The sequence below is a fragment of the Harpia harpyja genome, chromosome 3 (genome assembly GCF_026419915.1).
Source record: "Harpia harpyja isolate bHarHar1 chromosome 3, bHarHar1 primary haplotype, whole genome shotgun sequence".
NCBI classification, from domain to species: Eukaryota; Metazoa; Chordata; class Aves; order Accipitriformes; family Accipitridae; genus Harpia; species Harpia harpyja.
In genome coordinates, this window is record NC_068942.1 from 40,219,721 (window position 1) to 40,236,939 (window position 17,219).

At 46.0% G+C, this 17,219-nt stretch overlaps 1 protein-coding gene across 2 annotated transcripts; it reads left to right on the forward strand.

The window, feature by feature from the left end:
• Positions 1–558: 558 nt before the first annotated feature.
• Positions 559–12,646, forward strand: DLL4 (delta like canonical Notch ligand 4). 2 transcript variants are annotated; one of them, XM_052782116.1, is made up of 11 exons: positions 560–1,033; positions 1,165–1,428; positions 1,878–1,935; positions 2,656–2,925; positions 3,940–4,000; positions 4,109–4,239; positions 5,677–5,846; positions 6,922–7,141; positions 7,600–8,308; positions 9,068–9,176; positions 10,611–12,646. In XM_052782116.1, the coding sequence occupies exons 1-11, from the start codon at positions 980–982 to the stop codon at positions 10,614–10,616; spliced, it is 2,052 nt and encodes a 683-aa protein (XP_052638076.1). In that variant the 5' UTR covers positions 560–979; the 3' UTR covers positions 10,617–12,646. The 2 variants fall into 2 exon arrangements, with proteins under 2 accessions (XP_052638075.1, XP_052638076.1); XM_052782115.1 differs by lacking the exon at positions 10,611–12,646 and having other exon boundaries at positions 559–1,033; positions 9,068–10,590.
• Positions 12,647–17,219: the final 4,573 nt, after the last annotated feature.

The following is a 17,219-nucleotide window of genomic DNA, read 5'->3' on the forward strand; positions in this document are numbered from 1 at the left end:
CGAGCGGCTGCTGCGCCCCGGAGGCGGCGGCGGGGCCGTCCCGCGTGCCCGCCTGTCGGGCAAACACCGTTTTACTTTTACTTTCTACCCGGGACCAGCTTTCGCCAGGCCAGGGCAACTCCTGCCCGCCGGCCCGGCCGCGGCTACCGGGAGCCGCGTTTGCCCCGTCCCGGTAGCGACCGGGGGCGAGGGCGGGCAGGGGTGGGGGTGGGGGTGTGGGGGGGAAAGGAGCAAACAAACAAACAAACAAACTAAAAGGGTGTTTTTTTAAACATTTCATCCCCTATTGTTCGGCCGCCGTGGAAAGCTGCTGCGTGGAGAGGCGTCTGATTTTCGAGGGAACTCTTCCCGGTGCGAGCGCCGTAAATATCTCAACAGATGCTCGGCTTGTCGGTAATCAGCTCGGCTCCTCGGCGGTCAGCGCGGCAGCGGCGGCGGCAGCAGCAGGGTATTAATTCTGGATATGAGGGCTCTCCGCAACATTTGGTTCTTTTTTTTTTTTTCCAGAAAGGAAAGATGGAAAAGGGGAGGGATCGCCCGTGAGTCTGACTGACAGTTTACATAATGAGCTTGTGAGGATGCGAGGCAACTATATAAACAGCTCGAAGGGAAGCAAGTTTTCCATTTACTGAGCGCTGTTAGCACCGGTTAAAGGAGGAGCGGTTCCACGCTAAGCACTCCCCTCCGCGTCTCCCGCAAAACCCACCCGGCTCTGGAGTTTATAAAGGCGACGACAGCGATCAGAGGTCGGCGGCCGGCTGCAGGATTAATTCCCAGAAGGGGACGGATCGACACCTGGATTTTACCTTCCGATTTCTGCTGGTGCTCGGGGAATATTTGGAAGAGCAGGTTGCTCCAGGAGAATCGCCGTGACGCCTCTCTTTTCTCCCTCGACCGAGAAGTGCTTGCTTGGACCGTTTGAGGAATACAGGAGGAAAAACTAAACCCACTAAGAACTGGAAGCTTGAATAACACAAGGATGACAGCCTTGCGCATCTTTGGCTTGACGTTTCTGTTAGTGATTTTGCAGCAGGTAATCGCACATCGCAAAAAAAAAAAAAAAAAGGGTTCGCGAAATGTAAAGTGGGTGATGGAAGCAAGTTTGCATGGCAAAGCCGGGGTAAGGTCTGATTTGGCTATTTTGTGTGTCTCCCCTTTGTGCAGAGGGTGTCCGGCTCTGGCGTCTTCCAGCTGGAGCTGCAGGAATTCGTGAACAGCCACGGGTCTCTGGCCAGCGGGAAGCCCTGCTCCCCCCACTGCAGGACCTTCTTTCGCGTTTGTTTGAAGCATTTTCAGGCAGTGGTCTCTCCGGGCTCCTGCACTTTCGGCAGCATCATCACCCCCGTTCTGGGAATAAACTCCTTCAGCATCAAGGATACAGAGAGATTTGACAGCCCGATTAAGTTGCCCTTTAACTTCACGTGGCCGGTGAGATTCCACTTTAAACCCGATGGCGATGGTGGGGCAGGAGGGCGGCAAGGGAAGGCTAATCGCAGCGCGCTGCTAATCTGTCATGTAAACAAACTACTTTCGCCTACTAGACTTATTTCCAGAACTTCCTTTAAAGAAAAAAAAAAAAGGCCAAAAAAGCCAACCCCCCCCAAAAAGCGATGAAAAAGCCCATCCAGCACTTGGGTTAATGAATGTTATTACGAGAAATAAAAGCTAAAGAGGAGGGGGGGGTGCGGATCCGCGGTCTGTAGGAGGGAGAGAGGGGAGCGCGTAGCCGCGGGGAAGAGTGCCGAGGCGGGTGTGGGGGGCGGTGCCGGGTGGGTTGGGGTGGGGTTGGGGTTGGGGGTCGGGGTGGAGGGGCGCTGGGCTGACGCTGGTTTCTCCCTTTTCCTCCCCTCTTCCCCTTCCCCTTCCCCCCCCCGCAGGGAACCTTCTCGCTGATCATCCAGGCCTGGCACGCGCCCGCCAACTACCTGCCGGAAGGTGACTACGGCCGCCCGCCGCCGGCAGGGGGCGCCCGCGCGCGGCGGGAGCGCCCCTCGCGCGTCCGTTCCCCCGTGTCCGTGTCCCGCCCCCCCCATCCCGAAACGGTTAACGGCCGCCCCCGCCTCAGCTGTTTATACGATAACTCCAGCACCGGCTTTATCCCACCGTCAGGAGCCGGTTCCCCCCCCCCCCCCCCCCCAACGATAGCCATCGAGGGGCTGCTTTGATTCTGCCCCGGGCCTAATCTCCAACACAATTGCGTTTCCTCCGGTTTATTTTTGGCGTGGGAAAGCGAGGCGGGCTGCGGTGAGAAACCCAGGAGGCTGCCAGCGAGCCCCGGCCGCCTTTTCCTGTATTTTACACCTTGCTCGAATTCCGCCCTTTGGAAAGGAATAATGGCTTTGGGATGTTTTTCTGAGCGGAGAGGAAAAGGATATTTCACGGCAGCCTTCGCTTTCAAAGCCCCCCCCCCCCCCCCCCCGGCCGGGGTCAGCACTCCCGCCCTCCGCACCTTTGTACGTGGGGCGTGCCCTTACCTACACATATATACACGCATACGTGTGTACGTGTATATATATATCTATATATACATCTCTATGCGAGTGGGGGTGGTTTCGGTGGTGGCAGAGGGGGGTGGTTGTGGTGGGGGGGGACACACGACACGGGATGTTAGTGTCCCCCAAGGGGGGGGCTGACGTGGGGCCCGCTCTCCCGCAGGCTCCTGGCCTCTTTCGGAGGACTGGCTCATCAGCCAGATGTCGATCCAGCGGTCGCTGTCGGTGGGCGAGAACTGGTCGCAGGACGTGCAGAGCGGCCCCCTCACCCAGCTGCGCTACTCCTACCGGGTGGTCTGCAGCGAGAACTACTACGGCGAGAGCTGCTCCCGCCTCTGCAAACGCCGCGACGACCGCTTCGGACACTACGTTTGCGAGGCGGACGGCACCTTGGCCTGCCTGCCCGGTTGGACCGGCGAGTACTGCACCGAGCGTAAGTGCCCACCGCGGAGGCGGAGGGAGGGGGCGGCGGGAGGGCGTGCTCCCTGCCGCCGAACTGGGGCCTTTGCGGGCCTCGGCACCTTCAGGGACATCACCCGCTTTGGCTTCCCTGGGCCCTCGCCCGCGCCAGCTGGGTGTTAGCGTCAGCATGGGATAGGGATGACGCCCAAGAGGCTTTTGAGAAAACGCAGCCCCCCCCACGCCCCCCCCAAGGCACCAGGGGGCTTATTTGACGAAGGGACCCAAAACCACGTCCCTGCGTCCAGCCTGACCCTGGTTGCAGCTGTCTTTGCGGTCAGGCCTTAACGTAGGGCGGCTTGGAGGAGGCTGCGGCAAAGCATTGTGCCCGGTTCCCCCCCGGTAGGCGCTCGGAGCCCTGTTTTCACGCTGACCTTTCCACTCCCCGCCTGCAGAGAGAAAGTTGCAGGCTGAGGACTTTGCCCCCTTTGGCTGCCGTGCTTCACCAATGCCATGCTTTACCTCTGCAAGCGTTCGCGGCAAAGAGCGAGCTAGCAGAGAAAGAAAGGAGCTTGGCTGATATCCCTGCATCAGCGATACCTGTTCCAAGTTAAAATGCTAGCAGCTCGCCCACACAAATGCTTCCACCGTTCCTGCTGCCAGAGGAGATGAGACAGGTGTTGTGGTGCAGTAGTGAGAACGTTTACTGTGAGCTCAAGGTCCTGTTGGGTTTTTTCAGGCTTTTCATTAGCACAAGCCAAAGCCACCTCCTCTTGCTCCCTTTCTTGTGAGAGTTGCAAGAGTTCATGTTTGTTGTATAAACAGAAAAACTAAAGGACAACTTGTCAGATGTTGGCTCTCCTTGTTCACTTCCTCCTGCTCCAGAACTCCCCGTACTGAGAATTTAAAAAGAAAAAAAGCTTTTAAAGTACAAAACTGTTTTTCAAAGTATTTTTTTAAAAGCTGGCTTTTGCCCTTTTAAAAGTGTATTCTGTAGTGCCATGTGTATTTACCTAAACGTTTCTGCTTTTTTATGTTCTCTTTACAGCCATCTGTCTGTCTGGATGTACTGAACAGAACGGATATTGCAACAAGCCTGGAGAGTGCATGTGAGTAGATGGCAACTGCAATCCGAACTCCACTTAAAATGTCACCTTGTAATGGAAACTTAAACTCTTTTCCATGTCATTAATGTTTTAATCTGACTTTTCTTTTAGCTGTCGTCCCGGTTGGCAAGGCCGCTACTGTGATGAATGCATTCCCCATATAGGCTGCCGCCACGGGACTTGTAAAACACAATGGCAGTGCATATGTGATGAAGGATGGGGTGGCCTCTTCTGTGATCAAGGTTAGTTCTGAAGCTTGTGCTTACGGCTCTAGACTGGGTACTCCTCAGTACTGGACTAAGGAATCCGATCCGTTGGATCTAGAATTAAATTTCCGCAAGGTACATGTTCATAGGCATCAGTTTGTACCGCCGCTGTCTTAGATACCAATTCCTGTATTTGTAGTAATTTTGTTTGAAAAGAAGCAAACCTTTTTGGTAGCTGCAGTTTTTCTCTTGCAAAAAAAGTTTTTGTCTTTGAAAAAAACCCAGCAACCTGGATGAACGTTGAACAGGCAAGTTTTCTGCCTGCTCAAGCTAAGTTTAACTTATTCCCTGCACAACTATAACAATTTATTAAACAGTTTCCAGCAGCAGTAAACACCATCATTTGGGCCTTCCTTATTTTGCATACAAGGAAGTTAACTCATGTGATAAGTCTGGAGCATGAGAGAAAAATCATGTAAGCAAGAATGAAAAGTACAGGTTCCATTTTAAGGTACACCAGACCACTTCCACCTATTCAACCCACTGAATCACTGAACCGGAGCCAGCTGAGCAGTCATGTCCTCAAGGCCATATATGCACTGCTGGCACTGAGATCATTAAGTACTCAAACCAAGCTAAGTGTTTTCAAGACAGTTATAGGATTAAGATGGCAAAGTCTGAATTAAGCAGGAAAAGTAAAGCTGCAGATTTTTTTCTGCTTGTAGTTATCTATTAACCAGTTGTATTCCAATTACTCTATGGTATTTATAGAGATAATAAAAATTTTCTACTTATGTCCTATGAACTCATGCGCATAACCTCTGGCTCAAATTTAAAGGAGGGGGAAAAAAAAAAAAAAGGACCATCAAGCTTGGCAGAGCATTTAGACAGTTTAAACTACTAATATTCATAACAAGAGAGCATGTTAAATAAACAAAAAAAGATTTCTAGTGTTTGTTTAAATCTCCAAGCCAAAACATCTTTATTTTCTCCCTGTGTCCCCAGAAGGTGCCTCAGAGCACACCTTTTAAAGGTGGGGCTCACTGTTTTAGTATGTGACATGTTGTGCACAAAGTGTCTATAGTGCCACGGCGTGTCTTTCGGAGAACACGCACTTAGGAAGTACATTTTGCAACTTGGCATCTAAATCCCATTGCAGCTAATGGGCTTATGCACACACAAAAGGGAGAGTATACCAAAGCACTAAGAAAGTTAAATTTTTGCCAGGTTTCTCAAAATTCAGAGCTCACATATTACAGTGATGGACATAGAGAAGTATCTAAATCAATGATAATCTGAAACACCTGATTATTACTGATAATAACCTGGATAATCATCTCCAGTATTCCTACTGATAGCAAAACAAAATACTTCCTTGAAAATTCTGTCTTTTTTGTTGACTACAGCGTTTCTGTAGGAATGTCTTTTCCCAGCTATCAGAGACGTTTTCTCTAACTCCTGGTATCTTTGCAGACCTGAACTACTGCACTCATCACAGACCATGCAAAAACGGAGCAACTTGCATGAACACTGGCCAGGGCAGCTATACGTGTTCATGCAAACCCGGCTTTACTGGTGTTGACTGCGAACATGAGATCAGCGAGTGTGACAGCAATCCCTGTAGGAATGGCGGTAGTTGCACGGTAAGGGCTTTTTAAATGTAAGGTCTTTGTGTGAAGCAAGTCCCAGTATACCTTTTCAGAAATGGTTCTGTAACAACATAATGGGAATTCGATAGTACGCAGGTTCATTACCGACGCTCACAACTATCATACTGAACCCTTCCCGAGAGGTGTCAGGGGAGGAAGTCTGTTACAGGAGGAGATGTATCATCTAGATTAGAACTAGTCAACTGATCCTTAGGTTTCTGTGGCAGCTATTATGAGAGCCTGGCAAGATCCAAGGTTGGTGAGGGAGCAGATCTAAAAAACAAGCTTCTCAAACCAAGGTTCATACAGAAATGCGCCAAGTCTGTATTTTAATAGCAAGTAAAAGAAAACTGCTTTCTGCTACGGGAGTGTAGCGTCACACAATAGGAGGGCAATCAGCTGAAGCACTTTCTGTGAAACAGGGTTCTGCATTTTTAGTTTCCTGCAGTCTCGTGTTTCAGTGTGGTTTTGGACAGTCAATGATTGATTCTACCTGTTGATAAAGACTGATCGATTATAGATATCAAATGTAATCTGATGCACGTTTAGATTAAAGCTAATGGCGCGAGACCCTAGCTTCCTTCTCCCAAGGCCTTGGACACACAGTACTTGGAAAGAAGAAACCATTTAGTTATGATGTGAGTGGTGGGACTTAGCCATGGCAAAGCAACGTAAGCCCTTGTAAAGAAAAAAAGGGCTCTCATGCTGAGGATAAATGGCCTGATCACAGCTGCGTAGGTTGACACATGCCATTCTGCTCTGGGAGGACCTCGGGGACCCCATTAGACAGTAGTGGTGTTAGTAATGTTTTTGTCTAGCTGCCTGTAAGCTTCCTACAACTGCATCTGCTCTGCTTGTGTAGCTGCATGATTACTCCTACACGCTGGCTACGGCTGATTCACAGCTCTATCCCTCACAGTCCAGCCTGCACCTATTTACTCTCCAAATGTCACATCAGAGCGTGGATGAGAAGGGACCAAACAGTGCTCGCTGCCGACCAAAAATAAGTGTGCAAGCAGCTATCATTTGGTGCCATCAAATAACAGTGGCCTAACGTTGTGTTTTGCAGGATATGGAGAACGGTTATCACTGCCTGTGCCCCCCTGGCTACTATGGCACTCACTGTGAGCACAGCGCTTTGACGTGTATAGATTCTCCGTGCTTTAACGGTGGCACATGCTTGGAAAAAGAACAAGGGGCCAGCTACACTTGTGTTTGCCCTTTCGGCTTCACAGGGTCAAACTGTGAAAAAAAAGTAGACAGGTGCACAAGCAACCCGTGTGCAAATGGTGAGTTGTTTTATCAAAAAATCTCTCATCTCTGACTCATTTGTGCTTTTCAGTGCAGAAGTGATAGAAATCCAATCTGACCTCTACTCTTCCTCTAATACATTAATCCCTCTCCCCCACTGTATTCCACATCTACCCTAATTTTAGTCTCCTGCAGGGGTGGGACTTTCACTGGCATTTTCTATGCAACAAAAGAATGCACAAGGTTTATCATGTGATGGGGAAGATGGCAGAATTAAGTAAATTAAATTAGCTGTATTACATATTTAAAAGGGGCATATTTTTAAGGCACAGTGATACAATTAGGTAAACTAGAAGGAACTTTTAGATGTGCGGTTGTTTTGTAAAATAACCTCCCTCTTCTTGAGATAGTCTAAAAGGCCAACTGGGGAGAGGTTTAGGTTTCCAAGTGAAGTGCACTGCAGACTAATTTTTTTATTTTACTTTTTCTTACTCAGATGGTAATTGCTTTTACCTTGGTCAGATCCGTGTCTGTCGTTGTCGGGCTGGTTTCTCTGGTCAGAAATGTGAGATAAACATCAACGATTGTGCCAGAAACCCATGTTCCAATGGGGGAACTTGTCATGATCTGATCAACGATTACACCTGCACGTGCTTGCCAGGCTACAGTGGCAGGAACTGTGACATCAAAACCAGAGATGAATGTGCTGCTGGGCCATGTGAGAATGGAGGCACATGCTACAGCGGACTTTATAGTGCCAACTTTGTCTGCTACTGTCCTTCTGGCTTCATGGGCAACCGTTGTGAATTGCCAGTTTATTCAGTGCCCGTTACGCTTCCTCCTAAACCAGTCCCCTGGATTGCTATATCCATGGGGGTGGGGCTGGTGGCTTTGCTCATACTGTTCTGCATGATAGCAATGGTCATCAGGCAGATGAGGATGCACCCAGAGCAGGACTTGGAGACAATGAACAACCTGTCTGACTTCCAGAAAGACAATCTCATTCCAGCTTCCCAGCTCAAAAACACCAATAAAAATAAAGACCTTGAAGTGGACTGTGGGCTAGAGAAGTCAAACTACAAACCCAAGAATCATAAACTGGACTATAATCTGGTAAAAGACCTGACAAGTAGAGGGACGCAGGAAGAGAAATATTACAAAAGTGAAAAGTGTTTAGGAGAAAAGTCTCCCCTCCGACTACATAGGTGAGAATGCAGTCTTCCTTCTAGTCTTTCTTAAGGCCCCTCATCTTCATACCAGTCTAGAAGCAGATGAGAAAATATGGGGGGGGGCGAAAGAAACCTCGAGCAGATAATATACAGAATGAACCAGAGCAAAGCCAGGAATCTTCACACTGGAGTACGTGTGTCACGACCAAGTGGTAACCTTAGCTAAGTCAATTGAGTGTTTGTGCAGGGTGCTGCTAGTATGGGTACTGTGAAGGGGAACGGGAGTGGCTAAGGTCAGTGGTGAAAGAAAGAAGTGTCTTTCCTTCCTCAGTAGATCTTCGTGGAACAACAATTAAGGCATATAGTGACTAAAAATAAGTATTTCGCTTATTAAGAAGGCGAAGTGATCTGCTTACTGAGGAGAATGATAGAGTGAAAGTAACTACCCTTTTTCAAAAAAAGAAAAGGGCAGGTATTCACTGGCTCATCAGTCTTCTGATACATGTACTGGAAGACTTGTCTGGGATCTGCTTGTGGCTGTTGCACTGAGGGATCTGAGGAGCACGCTATTAGGTTGGGCATGGCAGAAGCATAGGAAGACAGTAGCTATTCCTTACTTCCCCTTTTCTATTATAGTGTCCTGCCACCATATAGAACATGTAAAACTTCATCCTCTGCACTTCCCTCCCACACCTTCATGGCTATCTCATTCCACCCCTCCATATTCATGATAGATTTTGAGAGTCAGGCTTGTCAGTAGTCAACTAACGTTCTTTTCTCTCTGCCCTGCCTTAGTGAAAAGCCAGAATGTAGGATATCAGCGATATGCTCTCCGAGGGATTCAATGTACCAGTCCGTTTTTGTGATAACAGAAGAAAGGAATGAGTGCATCATAGCCACAGAGGTAAGTACGTACACAGGTAGACAGGCATAAATTCACAGAGTAAAGGGGTAAATTATACTTTAGAATTGCATCTGAGAAGGTTACTCTATTTCAAGGGATCCTGATGCTTTCCAGCATTCACCTCTCCTCTTCTGTGGCCCGCACAGAACATACAGTGGGGAAAATAAAGAAATTAACAGCTCTAATTTTATTAAACTGGATAGTTTGAGCTTAGATAAGTCAGCGGGAGATAAAAGCACAGAACATCAGCCCATAAAAATTCAGCACATTGTAGGATTACTTCCTCATAAACAGGTAGTCAGCAAAAATGGAAATAATAGTTGTTCATAGCCCCATTGATATAAAGCCACGTTTTTTCCCATGACTACAGTGGATAATCCGCATTCTGTGGAAACAGGCAAAGCTATAGATTTTCAGCAGAAGATGGAAGGTAGCTGAATGTGTTAGTGGATAGGCACTACAGCCATTTAGGAAGTCTGTAATGAGGTAGTTTCAACCTCTTGGCATTTAAGCTCCAGCTATATATTCTCTAACAGAAGTTAACGCTGTTATTGATAAACACATCTAGATTTTGATGTTACATTGAAAAGTCAGAGGACAGATACATGAGAAAGGAAGTGCCTAGCATTGAACTTTAAAGACTTTAAAAAGCAGCTGTTGAGGAACCAACCAGTTCCTGAAGAATTACTGACGCTTTGGCTCAATGGAAGTTAAAGGCACTTTGACATTAACCACTACCTGCCTTCTTCAGCGTAGCCATCTTTAGGACTAGTTTCAGACTCCAGGAAGGAGAAGCTTGCTGTGCCATATAGCAGTGATCTGTGATGTCAGATCTGCAGGACTCTGTCTCCCCTGCCAGGGTGGATATCAGATTTCCTCTTGAAGGCAAGCTGGAACACAAGTCAACCAACAATACTAAAAGTTTAAGACTAAGTGAAAGGATTTTCAAAGATGACAGCCAGATGCTTCATTCCCATTAGCTGATCTAAATACCATATCTTCCTTTGAAGATCTTGCTGACCAAAGCTAGACTCCCAGATTTACATCAGGCATTTCCAGAAGTGTTTTTATTTTCAGAATGACAGCCCCTGAAACCTCTCTCCACATCATTCAGACTTAATGCTTCTGAACACAAGCTATTTAACTATACCATATGCCTTTTACAGAGACCTAATGTTAAACACCCAGATTTGTAAGCATTCTTCCCCTCAGCTTAGGTAGAGAGGCTACTTATCATACAGATTACTTTTTTTTTTCTGGTGATTCTTCGTCTCTGGACCCAGCCAGAAACATCGAATGCTGATAGTTAAACTGCAGTAACGTCTGGCTTAAATTGCTTTGGTTTGACATACTTGAATTACAATTTGTTAGTTCTGCAGTAGTCTGTATGCTGTGCTTCTTTCTCACTCCTGGTATTATTTTATATCCTGACAGGTATAAGACTGAAGATCAGCCCATTTGCACCTCAGATTTGGTAATGCCAGTAGATGGACGTTCCTGCTGCATTGTTTACAATTCAGAACTGGATTGGACTGTTTTTAATTACATGCAACTTGCTGCTCTCAGGCGGAGGATGGAACTGGGTGAACTGGACAGACTGTGAATTTACTGAAAGATGCAATACACCTTTTTGTTCTTACTGCCCTTGTTTGAAGTTTGATACCAGAAATCTCATTGGCTATAGAAGAGGGGAGACAGAGGGAAGAGAGAGGGGTTAAAAATGTTGTTGTTTTAATTTGTTTTTAAAAGATACTGAGGCCAGTTCCTCATGGACAGACCCCCTGGCTTTCCAGAACTCTGGTTATGGGAGGTGCCGGTAGATGAGGAGGCACTTAACTATCACAGATGTTGCCATGGAAGGTGTGAAGAAAGACACATTGCTATGCAGATAATGGATACAGTATAAACGAGGTCTCCATTTTTTTCTGGGTTTAAAAGTGCCTAAAATGTGTCAAGAGAATCTAACAAGCCCAAACAGAGACTTGACTGCTCTTTTTGCAGTTACCTGAACAGTATTGGGCAGGGGTGGTTGATACTTCCTGCTACACATCTATTTGCGTCTCCTCTCTCCTGCTGCAAGTACTGGAGACTGTGTAAGGGGTGAGAGGAGGAAGGAAAGAGGAATACAGAATTTACATGTCATCTCATTTGGTGATGCTTTGGAGAACTGATTGGCCCAAGCCACAATATGGGACAGGATTTTTGTGGATTTAAACATTCGAGAAGGAAAAGTTGTGATGAGGAATGTGTATTGCCTCTTCCCCATTCATAAGGAGGCGGCGTGATCCCAGCTCTATTTAAAGCCTTACAAATGCGTTTAAAATCAATCAGCTCCTAGAACCTTTATGTGCTGAGCTGTCTCAGCTGTTTTCATGCCCTTTGCACTACCAGTAATTGTGAATAGACATTACCTTTTTCTTCTCCTTCCTCATTCTCTCCCCCCTGCCTTATTTTGACACAGATTTGGGGGTTTATGTCGTGTTTCTGAATTAGGTGTCACCTTCTACTGCAAATAGTCTCAAAATTGCAGCTGTTACTTTCTGAAGGAGAAGCAGCAGTGTGACACACCCCGCCCCCCCATTTCTCCACCTGGTTACAAAACTCCCGACTCCTGTCCTTCATCCCGGTTCCAAATGCCCAGCGGCGAAGCACCCACTGAGATGCCCTCTGCCAAGACAGGTGGAGATTAGAGTTAGAAGGTTCTAGGCTCGTCCTGTTTCTTTCATACCCACCCACTGCTACACGGAAAAGGGGAAGCCTGCCCCTGGAAACCAGAGGTGTGCAGAAGCTCTTTTCTTATATACATATTTACAGCAATAATACCGGACACCCCAGTGGAAAGTGCTGTGATACTAATGAGATGAGACCGTGGGGTGGGGCAGAATGAGGAGGGAGGAAACAAGATCTCTTTGAAGAAACCTGGACCATGCTATCTCTCGGACAGCGATATTCCTGCCCTTGTAAATCCTATTGTTGGACTAGCCCATCTACTGCCTTGAACTGTGCAGACAAGACCCCTTCATAATGTCCACTACTGACCTTCTGCTCTGACCACGTAGGACCATTTTGAAGATGACCTTCAGAAATCAATAATATGGGTTTTAGTTTGTCTGTTTGTAGTTTATTTTGAAGACTAGTATTTCAGTAATTTAAAAAAAATCAGAAGCACTGAACTTTCTACGTTTTATAACATTATTTTGTATATAATGTATATTTATAATCAAAACAGAAGTGTAAATATGTTTATTACTTCTCATGTAATGTTTTTAATGTGATGACAAAGTTTGAATTTTATTTTTTTTTTCAAGCAATGAAAATACTTTCCTGCTACTACAAAGTTTATTGTGGTTTGTCCTTTTACACTTCAGGTTCCATGATTCTGTGACAGCCAAGGTTACTTGAAGCCCCAGAAGTAAGCTTGTCTGCCTGCTCCCTGCAGTCAGCCCAACATTTACATTTTGCACACCAACTGCTGTCGGCTGCTTTTTATAAAACGACTATACTGTTAACTGATGTCAACAAAGTTGTTTAGCTGAGTGGCATTCATCTGACAGGAAAATTATACATATTTATATTGTGATATATAATATTTAAATTATATATATATACATATATATATTCTTTTGCTATGGAGTGGGACTGAACTGTCAGGAAAGTTATTTTTATTAACACTTCACTCTTCCTCTTCCATGTCACCTTGTGGCATGGAAGATACAGATTTAATACCATTTCAAAGTGGCTTAATAAACGTGCTGGCTTGGGGTTCGCTTACAGAACAAGATACGATTACTATTTTTTTAAATCCCATTTCTTTAAATACTTCCAGTAAGACCCAAATCTTGCCCTCAGGTTATTCTTGCACAGCATCTACATCTACACTTGCAAGATCGTATCCTTGTTTGTTTGATTGCGATGGGTAAGATTTGTCTTTCACTTGTGGGATTAGGGGGAGTTTCAGGCTTTCTCCTCCCGAGTTCCCTACACTACACCAGCAGCCATGTCCTCCAAGGGCATCGCAAAGTCATTTTCCTCTGCAGCCGTTTTGGAGGACATTTCTACAAAAAAAAAGTGTAAAAAGCACACATATAAAACACTCCCAGCAGGTTTAGCAGCCTTTGAAGCACATAAATTTACAGACAATTAAATCTCTCACTAGATCAGCTAGGTGCAATACAGCCAACATCTGAATGCACAAAAGCAAAAACTATAAGAACAGGAAACCACTGCTGCTCTATTTTAAAACCAGACTTTTGTTGTTGTTGTTGTTGACAAAATGCCAAAAAAGCATCTTAACATTGGACGCCTTTTCTATCTTTCCCCAAAATAAAATCTAACCAAAATTTGCTTGTTTTTTTTTTTAAAATACAAAACAAAAAAACCCCACTGGCGTTAAAAAAGCACCTTAACAAATTATTTTTACTTTGTTATTAAAATACTGCAAATAATGGTTTATAAGGGTCCTTCTGAGTGTATTATTAAGGTTACGTAGATACTATTTATTTTGGATGGTTTTGTTTCTCCCTCTTCAGTTCTTTTCTTAGCAAAATTAACTTTCAAATCCCAACCGATTTCCCTGGCTACCATAAAAATAAATTTAAGATGAAAGTCAGAAATAAAAAGCCACCTCTCCCTCCCCAAACATTCACCCCGTAGAGCAAATTATGAAAAACAAGCCATTGACAAAAAGCCGAGCAGATGCTCCCTGCTTGCAGTCCTTCCTCGGCAATGTGAAATAAACCCAACAGATGCCTCTCTTAATTGAGCACATGGATTACATACACACATGCACTCTGTCCTGCTTAAAACAAAACACACACAAAAATCAAACAGGAAAATAGCCAGAGAACTCTTCCCAAAGCCTAGGCAAGCAGGAATGCTAAGACCAAAAAAGACTCCGCTCTTCCTGCTCAAAAGGAGACAGGAAACTGTATCCGTAGGCAGAAGGGAGTTGAAATTCATTAAAACCCGTGGACCTGATTATGTAGATCCCACAGGGTAAAGCAGGTACAACACATGCCTTTGTGTATCCACACAGGAGAGGAAAGAAAAAAAAGCATCAGTTTACAAGGAAATCTGTGAATATTTACTGGAGGCAGTACTGCACTATGCAGCAACCAGAATAGATCACAGATCCTACACAGGAAAAACAGGAGCGGTGCCTGTTTCCACACAGGAGGAGATGGAAAGCGCATGCGAGTCTATGCACGTGTGCACATCCCCAACTCCTTGCAGAAGAAACTACAGGCAAATTAGCTGAACGCATAATATGACCTAGATTTAACCCACATCTTCGGCCAAAACTTTCCTTACGGAGGGCTGCTGTGCACTGACCGCTCACCAGCCTGCCCCGCGCCCTGAGGTGAGTGCATCTCTGAGCCAAAGTGTATGAACTCACTAGGAGGAGCTCTGAAATCCTTCTGGACTCCTTCTGAGTCTTTACAGACTCAGCCTGAATTTCAAAGACTCTTTTTGAGGACCACAGATGATGCCACGACTGTAAATGTACCGACAAATAATGCCTTTTCTCTTAACAAGCTTATAGAGTTCTCAGACCCAATGGTATGACTAACTTCTCTCAGCATAATTTGCACCAACTATGGCAAGATTATGGATTTGGCTTGAGGGCTGTACCTAAATGTGGCTTTCAGGTTTAAAAGACTGCACAAGCTCACTTAAAAGCAATGTGACAAAACAACAATTTTAAGAATGGAATCTTGCCTCTGAGAAACTCTTTGGTGTTTCTTTGTATTAGCACCTGATAGAAACTGTTTCACAGCCACGCAGAGCCCTTCTGTCTAAACAATTTCGGAGCTGGATCGAGTGGGAGGGGTGCTGCTCCGTGCAGCACTTCGCTTGACTTGTTCCATGTTTGGCTCCAGCCCTTCATCATTTACCTTTTTAAACAGCCCGCTGATTAGGGGAAACAGATGCTGGGATATACCCGTAACTATAGCACCCACTGGTGCTGAGACAACATGCAGCAGCACTGTGCTGATGCAAACAGCACAGGGCATGGAGTTCAGCTAGCGTAGGCGAAGGATACTTGTAGAAATTAGGCTTGATACAGGACGTGCCTAAAATGGGATAAAATGCAGAATGCATTTTATTACGCACAATACTCGTCCAGCAACAGCTCTCAGCCTTGAAACAGCTGCTGAGAAAGCCTAAATTCGTTATTGTGCGATTGCAACCACCTAGTCCAACAGATGAAACCATCTCTGTGAAAACGGATTTCAAGTATTTTCATTGCTCCTCAGTCTTTTTTCATTAGTTCACGGTAAAATGAGAAAGGCACAGCAGGTCACTAACAAACCCGTACTATAGTGGCGTAAGTGACAGTTTTGTATCTATGTTCACCTGTCATTCCCTTATCTTGCATACCTGATCCATAAATACATATTGATTTTACACAGCAGATCCAACACTCCCAGCACATTTTGCTCACAATCCAAACTCCAGTTGTGGAGAATTGACATAACTCAGTGGCCCACTGCCACACTTCATAACCTGAATTTTACAGCCTCTCTGGAGAGTCAACATCAAGATTTCCCCCACTCCACACTCTATTTTAAAGTTTTGCCAGCTCAGCTCCCAGAGCTTGCAGGTGGTGACCCTGCTGGCTCGTCACACCTAAGCAGTGGTGAGATTTCTCCTTGATCACTCTTGCGCCTGCTCTAACCCTGCCTCCTCTGCTCTTAGACCTCGTCTGGGCAACAGCGTGACTCAGCACCATAAAACTACCCTTTCTCTTTCTCCTCCCCCTGCTGGTCTTGCCACCACCGCCGTCCTTGCTCCTTTTCCCTTGTGCAGCTTTGGGGCATATTTCTGCAGCACAGTGGTCCATCATGCTGCACGGTTAGGACGGAACTCTCTGATTCACCAGGTAAACGATTACGTACAGAGCAATAATTTCAGGTGCTAGAGCAATTGTTCCATGCACAGCATTTGATTCTGGGGACCAGCACATACATCTGTCCCTTCCCTTCTAAACCTTGATGGCAGACCATCACCTTCCCAGAGGAGCTCCCTTCTCCACAGATAGATCAGCTGTCCCCTCCAATGAGCTGTTCAGCCCTTGGGAGATGCAAGAGGGAAGAGACATAACGTTGATCTGCTTACAAGGCTCACCCAGCAGTCACTGCCACCCAGAGGTCTTCACTGCCTTCCAGCAACCCTCCACATGTCCCCGATGGACTCACTGGTGACAGGCTCTGCGCAGCTTTCCACGCTGCAGGAGTGCACCCTGGGGCAGGAAGAAGAGCAGGTATAGTTTAAAAGTGGAGGACATGGAGTGGACTGGAAAATAACTCCTGCTCCCCAAGTCTCCATCTCATTGTCCTCCCCTCTGACTGGGTAACTTGGGGCTTCTGACTGACATGTCATGTGAGAGGGGAGACCTAACAGCTAAGGCAAATAGAGTGGTCCTCATCTGGAGATAACATAACCCCAACTGTTATGTGGCCTGCATAACACAGATGATCCCATGATTGCTTTATCTCTTCCATATACTGTAGAACAGTGATGGACTTGCCTCTCACAGAGGTAGCAGTGTAGTATGTAACTACCATAGAAGGGCTTAATCCTTCTTCATTTCCTCTGCGAGCATCGTGTCTTTCCTTCTGCCAACCAGGTGCTCAGACTCCATCTATGCCTGCAGCCAACCCACCCTGCAGGCTGCTCTGCATGAGGGCCAGGTCATTCTCAGGAAGAGTCCCAAGGTGCAAAACAGCACCTTGTTCATAGTCGTGTTTTGCAAATACACAGGTAAATGAGGAAAACATGCAGTTTGAGGAGAGATTGTTTGGTGATGACATCTTTTATCTGTGCTTTATGACTTATTTATTGAGTTGTTGCTAGCTTCACAGTGGTTTTGTTGATTATGTTTTTAACTAACTGCCTAGAAGGTCACAGAGGCATTATGTTTGTTTTTATAAGTTAAATTAAACGAACTCATATTTAACATCCAAACAGACCTGCTGAGAGTTAGGTTTATAGCTGAAGTGGCCATCACCAGTCAGAGCAAGATTCGACCACTCCTGGCAC